Below are 13,366 nucleotides of genomic sequence, written 5' to 3' on the forward strand. Positions count from 1 at the left end.
TGCAGCTGGATTCTTAAATGATTGCTGTAATTCTGTCAACAGTTGCTTTTACAATTGCAGCCAAGTTAATTCAACTATATGAGTCTCAGTTTCATCAGAGTAAAAGCTAAGTTGGCTGTGTCACTTCAACCACAAAATGTGGTTATCATTCCCCAACACAGAAAGAAGTGAAAGTTCTCTGTAAAAGGGGACTGATTACATATCATTGATTCAATTTAAGGTTAATATTGATTATTCCCTAACATCAAAATAAATTAGGAATTATATGAGTGTCAGATATGTAATGAAAGATAAATTAGTAAATACCCAAAGAAAGAAAAGTTAAACAAATGAAAAACCATTATCTCAGCAGATATTCAATACATAAGACGATGTTTCTACAGTCTTTATATTTGCATGTACAATGACTGTTTAATTAATACCTTCTCAACTAACGCATAAGAAATCTATTGCCATCCAGTGGCACTATAGAACTGAACTATAAACTGAAAATTAAAAATTAGAATAATGATCATAAGTTTAAAGGCACTTGACTCTTCCAAATAATTTCTTGAGCTATATAAAATTGTCCTGCAAATTATTTTTTTCTCCCTCACTAAAACACCTGACAAACTAATGACTCCCACTATATTAGTGTTTTATTTGGAATTTAATCTAGATGTATTGAGTAAAGAGAAGGACATAAAAGTTAATAAAGCAAAATTGAGTTGTTAAAATGAGATAGATCTAACATTTTGAATTGACTGAATTGCAAATGTCTAAATGCAAATGACAGCCTGTCTTTTATTTTTTTTAGAGTAAAATTGTGTGGCAATTACTGTGCAACATGTTTGGCAAATCCAGATAATTAATTTGAATTCTTTATGGTGGATTGGAGTACTGTTGAGAAGGATTCAGTAATTATGCTCATATTTCAAAAAATATATAGATAAAAATAAATTAATAAAGTACATATAACATTTGTGATGGTTGAGTGGGCAAAATAATATCACAACACACAGATAGGGCAGGTATACATTGTCCCTATTTTTTGCATATAATTATTTTCTGAGATCCATTTCTAAGCCTCTGGTACAGCCTATCAAAATTATTATTCAGTCACGTTGGAGCTCTTTTGAAAACAAGTTCTGGTTATAGACCAGAATTATTCAACTTTGCATTCATGTATGTAAGATACCACACACACACACACTCACACACACATTATGCAATATTCACAAAACCAAAATTGGTGAACTCAATATTACATTCTCATTTCCTTGAGTTTGCTCATTCTAGTCTCTCCTGAATAAAAAGGCTTCTTCATTGAAATATGTCTCCTAAAATACTGCCCATTATCCAGGCCAATTTCAGATAACACCTCTTTTATGAAGACATATGTCTAATGTCCCTAAATTGATTTGAATTTTTTCTTCCCCCAAGCCTTCTAGGATAAATATTATAGTTGGGCTTATGCAAAAGCACTTTCTTTATGCTCCACCACCCCACTAGATTATACATTCCTTGAAGGCAAGGCTTATGTCTTATTTTTACTTTCATTTGTGTATACGTGTAAGCAATAAACACGTGTTTGTTGAGAACCTACTATACTCCAGGAATCTTATAAGAAAGAGGGGTGGAGTTAATGTTTTCTCAGATTATGAAAAGTTCCCCAAAAGATATCTAAATTATCTTTTGGTCTTGATTATCAGATTATGAGCTAGCTCATGGTATCACAGTTTTAGAGATTTAAAACTAAAGATGAGAGAGATTGCCGCTTTTTTCTTTCAATTAACAGACAAAACCAAGTTTGGTTTCTTTGAACCAAACCACATCCTTACTATTGTGCAATATTATCAATAATATTTAAAAGTATGTTTAAAGACAGTCTTTTATACACAGTTTACTTAAAAGTTAGGGACAAATTCTATTAAAATAGTATGCTCAATGAGAAAAGACTTTGGTGTCCATTATCTTGATGACTATATTCTTGACATCCTTATTCCTCAAACTGTAGATCAACGGATTCAACATGGGGATCACCACTGTGTAAAATACAGAGGCTACTTTGATGGTACTTCTGGAGTTTTTGGTGTTGGGCACACAGTAGAGGAACAGGATGGTGCCATGGAAGATAGTGATGGCAGTCAGATGAGAGGCACAGGTAGAGAACGCCTTACGACGACCACTGGCTGAACGCATTTTCAAGATGGTGACAACGATGGACACATAAGATGTGAGAATGATGAGTAATGTACTCACCTCATTAAAAGTGGCAAAGATGAAAAGCAACAACTGACTAAGAGAAGTTTCAGAGCAAGAAAGAGACAGAAGTGAGGAGAACTCACAGAAGAAGTGATTGATTGTGTTGAAACCATGAAAAGATAATTTCAAAGCAGAGCATGTCAGAACCAAGGAACATGCTATTCCCCATGCATATGATCCCACCACCAGCATAGCACAGCGGCTCTGGGACATGGCAACTGTGTAGAGCAGAGGGTTGCAAATGGCCACAAATCGATCATAGGCCATTACAGCTAATAGAAAGGATTCAGTCACCACAAAGGTACAAAAGAGAAAGAATTGCACTACACATCCTAAAAATGAAATGGTTCTGTCTTCTACAACTAGGTTCCCCAGCATTTTGGGAGCAACGATGGAAGAATAGCAGAAATCCACAAATGAGAGATGGCTGAGGAAAAAGTACATGGGGGTGTGCAGTATGGCGTTAATTCTGATGATTACAATCATCCCAAGATTCCCTACAACAGTGACACTGTAGATGGCCAGAAATACCAAGAAGAGGGGAACCATCAGTTCTGGGCAATCTGAGAAGCCCAAAAGGGTGAATGTGGCCACGCTTTTATTTCTGTCTGACAATAACATGGCTTCTGTTTGTCGAAATCTGAAAGTCAGTCCTAGAAATCAAAAAAATATATATATTAAACAGAGTGAGGGTATAGGATGCTTGGTCAAGCACCCCTTGCCAAGACTGGAAAAGATATTTCTTTCAGAATCTCTCTATATTTTTATTGAATAAAATATGGTAAATTTCTCAAATTTTAAAACATAATAAGCATTTATTTTTAAAATTTTCTCAAGGAATTTAGGGACTGTTTGGTAATTTTATGTCAAATTCTTACATAACACTTTCAATTCTCCTTGAATTTTACCAGTTCATAGAAGACAAGCCTGGCCTGATGCTAGATTATGTCAGCCACACAGTCAATAACAAAAATCTGAAAAATCTGAATTATATCAGTTAATTGGCTCATAACATGTAACAGTATGGACATAAAGAATGGACAGCCTTGACAATTCCCATTTGTGTTACTTCTGCATAGTATGTTGATCTTTGTCTTTCTTTCTGACACAGTAAATCTGATATCAAAATAAGTTTTTATTACTTTTTAACAGCTTGTGTGGTGCCATTGGTTAATGCCCTTGGCAACAAACCAAAATTGGAAGGCCTCCTTTCCAGAGGCACCTTGGGAAAAGGACCGGTGATATAATTCTGAAAAATCAGACATTGAAAAATTTGTGGAGCACAGTTCTAATCTTACACTCTCGGGGTCATCGTGATTCCAAGTTGACTTGTCGACAACATTTTTTTCATTTTTCAAATCTGGGAGTTCTAAATTCTAATTCTCCTTCATGGCTTGAGAAATTAAAAGACTAGAGCAGATGGTTAATATAATCTGGTATACATTCATATTCTAAAGATGGCATAACAGAAGTCAGAAGAATCCTTGACTTTTTCAATGACATGCAGATAAAATCCAGTCTATAACCCACAGCCATGTGTCCATTTCTCCACTCCATACAATGGTCCCTCTTTTATACTAATGTATTTCCTTTGTTAATGATCACCCCCTTAAATTTTGAGCAAACTAGAGACTCTAAAACTATGGGAAATATTCCAGAACATTGTTATGTGCCACAGAAATATAGTAGAGAGCAGCATCCAGATGAAACACAGGAGAATGGGATTTAGAGATGTTTTCACACAGGAATAACTAAAGACTCTTTGAGTTAGAAATTCCCATTCCCAAGGCTCTCTCATTCACTTCTCTTTCTTCAGTATACCTAGGATACTCATTCTGTCCCTGTATTACATATTATAAGAATTAAAAACATGGAGTGGTAGGGCACAATTAGGGCATTTTATGAGAAAACAGTAGCATGCACACACACACACACACACACACACACACACACAATCCTTGTTTTTCTTGAATTGGTGACGAGCACCTCTCAGGTCCCAACATACTGGGAAACTCTTTCTCCGTCTATGATTTGTGGTAAGTTCATCTCTGATTCTGAAACCCAACAAATCATTTTCAGATGGTCCAGAAATAAAGATATCAGGTCATGTGCTATACTGAGTTCCTCAATGGCCCCATCCTGTTCCTATATAATCCTGAGTGTTGAAGACAACATCAAAAGGTAACCCATCACAAAATTAGTCATTCTAATTCACATTTTTAAACAACATATTTCATTTATTTGTCATGTGTATTTTTATTTTAATCAAATACATGTCTTTAATGTAAAGACTATTTTCTTTCCCAAATGTTTATATTAAATTGATGATAAATTTATGCTCTCATTTAGTCCAGGAATAAATCCAGGTGCTCCTTGGAAACTCTATGGGGCAGTTCTACTCTGTCCTATAAGGTCGCTATGAGTCAGAATCGACTCGTCGGCCCTGGGTTTGGTTTTTGGTTTGGTTTTAGTTCAGGAATAGGGTAGCTAAAATCTCCTTCCCTATAGTTTCCTCCCATTTTATTGTTCTTTTGATGTCAGGGAACACATGCTTTCCCTCCTTTATGCTTTATGATCATTAAAGGTGCAAGTTTAGAGAGATAATAGCTAGATGGATAGATAGATAGATAGATAGATAGATAGATAGATAGATAGATAGATAGATAGATAGATAGATAGATAGATAGATAGATAGATAGATAGACAGATGATAGATAGATAGATAGATAGATGACAGATGATAGATTAGATAGATAGATAGATAGATGATAGATAGATAGATAGATAGATAGATGATAGATGATTGATGATAGATAGATGATAGATAGATGATTGATGATAGATAGATGATAGATAATAGATAGATATAGATAGATGATAGATAGATGATAGATAGATAGATAGATAGATGATAGATAGATAGATAGATAGATGATAGATAGATAGATAGATAGATAGATAGATAGATAGATAGATAGATAGATAGATAGATAGATAGATAGATAATAGATTATTTTCCCAAAAGATTCTATTAAATTTATTTCATTCGGTTTAAATACTTGTCTATTCTACCTTGACAACTGCTCTGAAATTTACAAGAGGGAGGAAATACACATTCCCAAACCTCTCACGGCTCCTCTATTCTCCTACCCCAGATACCTCTAATCCACAGCACTATTATTGAGGAGCTTTGTGAGTTAGATTCAACTCAACAGCAATAGATTAGTTTTTTTGTTTTGTTTTGTTTAATTAGCCAGGTCCTGTATGCAAAGCTTGGCATAAAGAGTGCATATCCTCTTCCTTGCATGTTCAGATATGTACCTTTTGTTTTGGCTCAATATTCCTCAAGTATTCTACTTCTAAAGGTTGTGTTTCCACCTTCATATTGTTTCCTAGATATCCTACATTGACATTAATAACGTTATGTCTTTAGAATTTTTAACAAACCTGCTAATGGCAAAGAGAAGGCCTCTCCTGCCTCTGGAAAACCTGAATGGGAGAGAAGTATATGCAACATTACATTTTCTACCCACAGCCTTGGGACATAAACCCTAGAGACTATATGTTGCCCCATTCTCTAGAGGACAAAAAATAAGCAATTAAAATTAACTACCTTTCTCAACTGTGTTGGAAAACCTGGAGAAAAATTACATTGTCGTTAGGAACATTTTATAAGAAGCAATTTATATTTTAAAGTCATATTCCCCAGCCTTCTGAACACTCCCCAAAAATCCAATAATTATCAAGTATATGTGACTATTAAAAAAAAAAAAATTGCCTTTGAGTCAATTCCAATTCATACTGAACGTATATGTAACTATAGGAGTATAATTATTAAATATTAATTGATTAGATACTAATTACCTTTCTGATAGGTGAGAAATGGTATATAAGAGCAGTTTTCACACGTGCTTCTAGCATTTTGACTCAGATTGAACAACTCTTCATATCTTTTGGAGCTATTTGTATTTCCTCAGTGAAGACTCTTTAATCATATGTTCTGTCCATTTTACTACAGGACTGACTGTCATTTTCTCCTCTACACTATGTGGCATAAGTGGTAATGTTTTCCACATTTTTTTCATTTGTGATTCTAATTTACATTTCTTTGTTTTTGGTACAAAGTGTCTGTATAGTCATGTTATCTAAATTTTAAACTTTGTTTTCAGAACCTAATTTCATGCGTGGAGTAAGAAAGAGATCCAATTTTATTCTTTACTTGTATGGCTAAGGAAAGATGCCCATATGGCTCTTGAAAATCTGTTTGCCACAATATGACACTATTTTATTAATAGATACTTTATAATTTTTTTTTAATATTTGGCAGGATTAGTCTTCCTACTCTAATTTGCTTTATTATCTTTTTCAGTCTTTTTTGTCTGAGTATCTTTGATTATTTATACTTTCATGTGAACATTAGGATGGAAATTTTAAAATATGATTCCTTGATATTACCAAATGAATCTTGTAGTACATTCTTCTCGGTCTTAATAAATGTGAACTTAACTAAACAAATCTGAGATTTCTAGACCTGATACTATTGGTCATGCACCTTTGAGTAAATAATATCCAGGCATAATCCAGGAATATTGAAGTGGCCCCAGTGATTGTCCTTTCTGAAGGGCAAATTAATATTCATGACCTCTCAGACTGACAGCCTTAGAGATAATAGAATGAAAGTGCTGTAGAATTGGAGACAAAAGAGCTAAGTTCCTGTCCTAAACCAGTCACTTCTGTTTATGTGAATTTAAGTGAATTAGAAGTTTATTAAACTTCTGTATTATCATCTTGCACTGGTACATAATGGTCCTTTTTCTCTCTCCTTCTCAGCATAAGCTGATCATTTGAACTTCAAATCTGCTCATTCATAGGATCAACAGGACCAAAGGAACAAAGGTATCAGACAAGAATGATTCGCCTTTATCACCACTGCTATTTGACATTGTGCTGGAAATCCTACCTAGAGCAATAAGGTAAGAGAAAGAAATAAATGGCATCCAACTTAGAAAGGAAGGGAGAAAACTATCCTTACTCACAGTTGATATGATGGTAATATTACCCAGCACGTGAAAACAGGAGAAATGCTAGGGACCCTTGTATATGGCATAAATTCAATACAAACCATAACTAACAAACACCAGAAGATAAACTAGATAACTGGGAACACCTAAGAACTAAACACTTAAGCCCAAAGATCCCACAGGATAGCTACTGGAACTAATAGAAAAATTCAGCAGTGTAGCAGGAAACAAGGTCAACATCGAAAAATCCATTGGATTCCTATCCACCTACAAAGAAAAGTTGGAAAAGGAAATTAGGAAAACAATACCATTTATAATAGCCCCTAAAAAGATAAAACACTTAGGAATAAATCTAACCTGGGACATAAAAGACCTGTATAAAGAAAACTACAAAACAGTACTGCAAGAAACCAAGAAAGACTTACATAAATGGAAAAATATACCATGCTCTTGAATAGGTAGACTTAACATTGCAAAAATGTCAATTCTACCCAAAGGGATCTACAGATATAATACAATTCCAATCCAAATACCAAGAGCATTCTTTAACAAAATGCTAAACTATTTGTCCATTTTACATGGAAAAGAATGATGTCCCAGAAAAGCAAAGCATTATTGCAGAAAACAAGCAGAATAGGAGGTCTCACACTACCTGATCTCAGAACCTACTATACAGCCATGGTAGTCAAAACAGCTTGGCACTGGTACAGTGACAGACAGATAGATCAATGGAACAAAATCAAGAACCCAGGCATAAATCTATCCAATTATGGTCAGCTGATCTTTGACAAAGGATCAAAATATGTTGAAGACGGAAAACTAGTCTTTTTAAAAAACAGTGCTGAGCAACCTGGATGTCCATCTGTAAAAACATGAAACAGGACCCATAATTCACACCATACTCAATGATTTAACTCAAAATGAACCAAAGGCCTAGATATAGAACCTACAATGATAAAGATCATGGAAGGAGAAGAAAAAAACAAAAAACAAAAAACAGTTGTAATGGTTAAGATTGTGTGTCAACTTTGCTGGGCCTTGATTGGCAGTATTTATATGTGATCACCCCCATGGTAGGATCTGCTGTGAGTAGCCAATCAATTGAAACGGAATTTACTTGGGCGCGTAGCCTGCATCCGAACATAAGTGGATGTTCTGGCTTTTGGCCTCTCTGGATTCTGCAGCTGTCTCCTGTTCACCTGACCTGCAGTTCTTAGGACTTCAACTAGCAGTTTAACTGCGACCTTGGGATTGACTGCTTTTCACAGCCTGTGACCAAGAGCAGTGTTCTCCAACCTGCCAATTGTGGGTTCATCAGCCCTTGTGGCTATGTGAATCAGGAGAAGCCTCTATTCTGACCCAGGGACTTGGGATGTTACAGCATCTACAATTGCATAAGACATTTCCTTTATATAAATCTCTTTCTCTCTCTCTCTTTACATATATATGTGTGTGTATATATATAAATATGTGTGTATTTTATATATATATATATATATATATATATATATATATATATATATATGTACACACTTTACTCATTTTGCTTCTCTAGAGAACCTAGCATCAGAAAACAGTGTTAATGTTAGGGGGCTTAGTATACGGCATAATTACATATATATATATATATATGTACACACTTTACTCATTTTGCTTCTCTAGAGAACCTAGCATCAGAAAACAGTGTTAATGTTAGGGGGCTTAGTATACGGCATAATTACAATACAAACCATAACTAACAAACACCGGGAGATAAACTAGATAACTGGGAGCTCCTAAAAACTAAACACTTAAGCTCATCAAAAGAGCAAAAAGTAAACCTACAGACTGTGGGGGAAAAAAAAAAAATTGGCTATGATATCTCTGACACAAGTCTAATCTCTAAAACCTGTAGAATACTAAACACCTTAACAACAAAAAAAGAATACTGCCATTACAAAACGAGCAAAAGATATGAATAGACACTTCACCAAAGAAGACATGCAAACAGGTAACAAACGCATAAGGAAATGTTTGCAACTATTGGAAATTAGAGAAATGAAAATCAAAACTACAATGAGGTATCATCTCACCTAGACATCACTGGCAAAATTCAAAAACAAAAAAAACAAATGTAGAGGAGTTTACAGGGAGATTGGAACTCTTATGCTGGTGCGAATCTAAATTGGTACAACTACTCTGGAAAAAAATATGGCACCTCCTTAAATAGCTAGAAAAAGAAACACCATAAGGTCCAGGAATCCCACTCCTATGAAAATATCCTAGAGAGATAAGAACCATCACACAAATAGACATATACACACCAGTGTTCATTGCAGCATTATTCACAATAGCAAAAAGATGGAAACAACCTAAGTTCCCATCAACAAGTGGATGGATAAACAAATTATGATGTACACACACAATGGAATACTATGCAATGATAAACAACAACGATGAAACTTTGAAACCTTTTAAACATCTTGCAACATGAATGAATCCAGAGGGAATTATGCTAGTGAAATAAATCAATCAAAAAGGACAAATATTGCATGAAGTCACTCTTATAAAAATGCAAGAAAAGGTTTACGTATAGAAAAAAAAACAACCTTTGATGGTTATGAGGGAACTGGGGGGTGGGGAGAGAAAATCACTTAATTGTTAACTTTGGTGAAAGGAAAGAAAACACACAATACAGGTGAAGGTAGTACATCTTGATGAAAGTAAAGTTGTAGACGCTTCCTAGACACATCCAAATACCTTGAGGGATCAAGTCACTGGGGCTTGGGGCTGGAGATATCTAGGTCAACTGAAATAACATATTTCATAAAGAAAATGTTCTACATTCCACTTTGATGAGTAGTGTCTACTATCTTAAAAACTTGCAAGTGGCCACCTAAGGTACACATATGGGTTTCATCCCATCTGGAAAAAAGGAAAATGAGGAAAACCAAAGACACTAGGAAAATATTAGTTCAAAGTACTAACGGTTCACATGAACCACAGCCTCCACCAGCCTGATCTCAGAAGAACTAGATGGTGCCTGACTACAGCCATCAACCCCTCTGACAGGGATCGCAATAGAAGGTCCCTGACAGAAAAAAAAAAAAAATTTTTTTTTTTTTTTTTTGTAAGAGAAAAATGTAGAACAAAATTCAAATTCACAAAAAAACCAGAGTTGCTGGTCTGGCAGAGACTGGAGGAAGCCCCGATTCTATGGCCCACTGACACCATCCTATCTCAGAACTGAAGTTATTACTGAAGTTGAACTTTCAGCCAAAGATTTGACAGGCCTATAAAACAAACAATAACACATGTGAGGAACATACTTCTTAGTTCAATCAAGAATGGAAACCAAATGGGCAACATCTGTCAAAAGCAAAGACACGAAGGCAGGAAGGCACAGGAAACTGGATGAATGGACACCAGGAACCTGGGGTGAAAAGGGAAAGTGGAAAAGAGATGACGCAATGCTGGGTTTATGAATAATGTCACAAAAACGATTAGTCTATGAATTTTTGTATGAGAAATTAATCTGTGCTGCAAATTTTTACCTAAATCACTATAAAATAAAACTTAATAATAATTAATTCACCAAAAGGCTTTACCAAAATAATGAAAAGTTGAGCTAAAAAAATGGGAGAATATCTTTGGGAATCATATATTGGATAAGAAGCTAGTAACCAAAATATATTTTAAACTTCAATAACTCAACAACGAAAACACAAATAACCCAATCATAAAATGACAAAGGACTTGAGTAGACATTTCCCCAAATAGCCACAACACATGAAAAGATCCTCAATGTCATTAGCCATTAGAGAGATACAATTGAAAACCAAAATAAGATATAGTTTCATTCCCACTAAGATGGCTAACGGAGTCCTGTTCCTGAAGTGGTTAACAGCTTCCCTGCCAACTAGAGTTCGGCAGTTTGAATCCACCAGCCTATGTTTGGAAACCCTATGGGGCAGTTCTACTCTATCCTATAGGGTCACTATGAGTCAGAGTGGACTCAGCAGCCACAGGTTTGGTTTCATTTTTAAGATAGATATTATTCAAAAAAAAAAGAAAATAACTAGTGCTGGCAAGGATGTGGGGAAATTGGAATCCTTATCCATTGCTGGTAAGAATGTAAAATTGTACAGCCTTTGTGAGAAATAGGGTGGCATTTCCTCAAAAAATTGAAAATACAACTATCGTATGACCTAGCAATTCCACTCCTATGTAAATACCCAACACACTTGAAAGCAGAGTCTCGTACACCAGTGTTTACTGTATCACTCTTCACAGTAGCCAAAAGGTGGAAAGATCTTAAATGCTCATTAAAAGAGGAATGGATAAACAAAATGTGGTACATACATACAGTGGAATACTACGCCGCCAGAAGGAGAAATGTAGTCTTGATACATGCTGAAATATGGATGGAGCTGGAAGAAGACATTATGCTGAGTGAATTCAGTCAATCACAAAAGGACAACCACTGTATTACCTCTATTATATAAAAAAGATAGGAAAAGACAAATGTACAGAAAACAAAGTTTATTAGTGTTTACTGGGGGAGGGAGGGAGGAAGAAAATGTGTTAATGGTGACGGAAATATCGCTTGATGAAGGGTAGAGTTGCATTGCAATTATTCTAATTGCCTCAATAAGTTGAACACCTGTAAAAAATTTAGTTGGCAGAAGCTGCCTGATAGATATATTTACAAAGACAAACAAAAACAAAACCAAAAGAGGGTAGTTGCTGAGGTTGATTGTGTACCAACAAAAACCTCATGGGATTTAATTCCATTGTTTGGAGGTTTAGGGTCATGGTTACAAAGGAGATTTCAGTTAATTGGAATAATAAGGTATTTAGTGCTTCCTTTCTACCTAGTGGCTCAGGGCACAGTGCCTGGGCTATAAAAAACTTTCACGTGGCCTTCCAAGTCATGATTGGTCTCTATTTGTCTGGAACAATTGAGGAAGAAAGAGTAAGGAAAAGAAGGAAGAAATGTAATCCATGGCTAATTGACTCCTTCAACAACTGCCTCCTTTTCTATGATATCGGAATAGCTCAATGGTTCCTGGCTACTGTTACTGAATATGCTGATCAAAGATTGTATGGAAGAATGATGATAAAAAAGATGAAAGTTCAGGACAGAATTTTAAAATCTCACAGACTCCAGACTTTCTGAAGCCATGGAGGCTGAATGAATCCCTGGAACTATAGCCCTGAGATAGTTTATAAACCTTAAACCCAAATTATCCCTCAAAGTCTTCTTATAAACCAAAGGACAGTTTAGCTTAACTAGTAAAAACATGTCTTCCTTGAGCATTATTCTCTTTTTAAGAACCATCTATATGGAATCAAAGTGAAAACAGCAACTCAAAAGATGAGCTAGGAACCTCAGGGAGCAGTGTGTTTATGTTAAGGGGGGAGGAACAAAAAAGAAAGGGAAAGTGACAATGGTTGCACAATTCAAAGAACATAATCAATGTCTGTCTTAGTTACCTAGTGTTGCTATAGCAGAAATACCACATGAGGGTGGCTTTAACAAAAGAAACTTATTCTCTCACAGTTTAGGAGGCTAGAAGTCCGAATTCAGGGTGCCAGCTTCAGGGGGAGGCTTTTGCTCCCTGTCAGCTCTGGAGGAAGGTCCTTGTAATCAATCTTTTCAGCACAGGGGTTCCAGGTCCATAGGACGCACTCTGCTCAGAGCACTATATTCTTGGTAGTTGGAAGTCCTTCTGTCTCTTTGCTCACTTCTCTCTTTTATATCTCAAAAGTAATTGACTCAAGACACAGTCAAATCTTGCAGACTGAGTCCCACTTCATTAACATAACTGCCTTTATTTTGCCTCATTAACATCATAGACATAGGATTTACAACACATATGAAAATAACATCAGATGACAAAATGGTGAAACATCACGTAATACTAGCAATCATGGCCTAGCCAAGTTGACACACATTTTTGGGGCGTACTATTTAATACATGACATTTCATCATTTGGTCCCCCCAAATTCTTGTTTTTGCCACATGTGAAACACATACACTCCATCACATCATAGCAAAAGTGTTAAATCAACTCCAAGTCCAAAGTTCCAAAATTCTTCTTCATCTGTAAAATTGAAT

At 35.5% G+C, this 13,366-nt stretch overlaps 1 protein-coding gene across 1 annotated transcript; it reads right to left on the reverse strand.

Moving 5' to 3' along the window:
• Positions 1-1,923: 1,923 nt before the first annotated feature.
• Positions 1,924-2,865, reverse strand: LOC126079893 (olfactory receptor 5D18-like). The gene has a single exon (XM_049891251.1). It carries the CDS (start codon positions 2,863-2,865, stop codon positions 1,924-1,926), a length of 942 nt encoding a protein of 313 aa, XP_049747208.1.
• Positions 2,866-13,366: the final 10,501 nt, after the last annotated feature.

This window comes from Elephas maximus, chromosome 7 (assembly GCF_024166365.1).
Source record: "Elephas maximus indicus isolate mEleMax1 chromosome 7, mEleMax1 primary haplotype, whole genome shotgun sequence".
In the NCBI taxonomy this organism is placed as follows: domain Eukaryota; kingdom Metazoa; phylum Chordata; class Mammalia; order Proboscidea; family Elephantidae; genus Elephas; species Elephas maximus.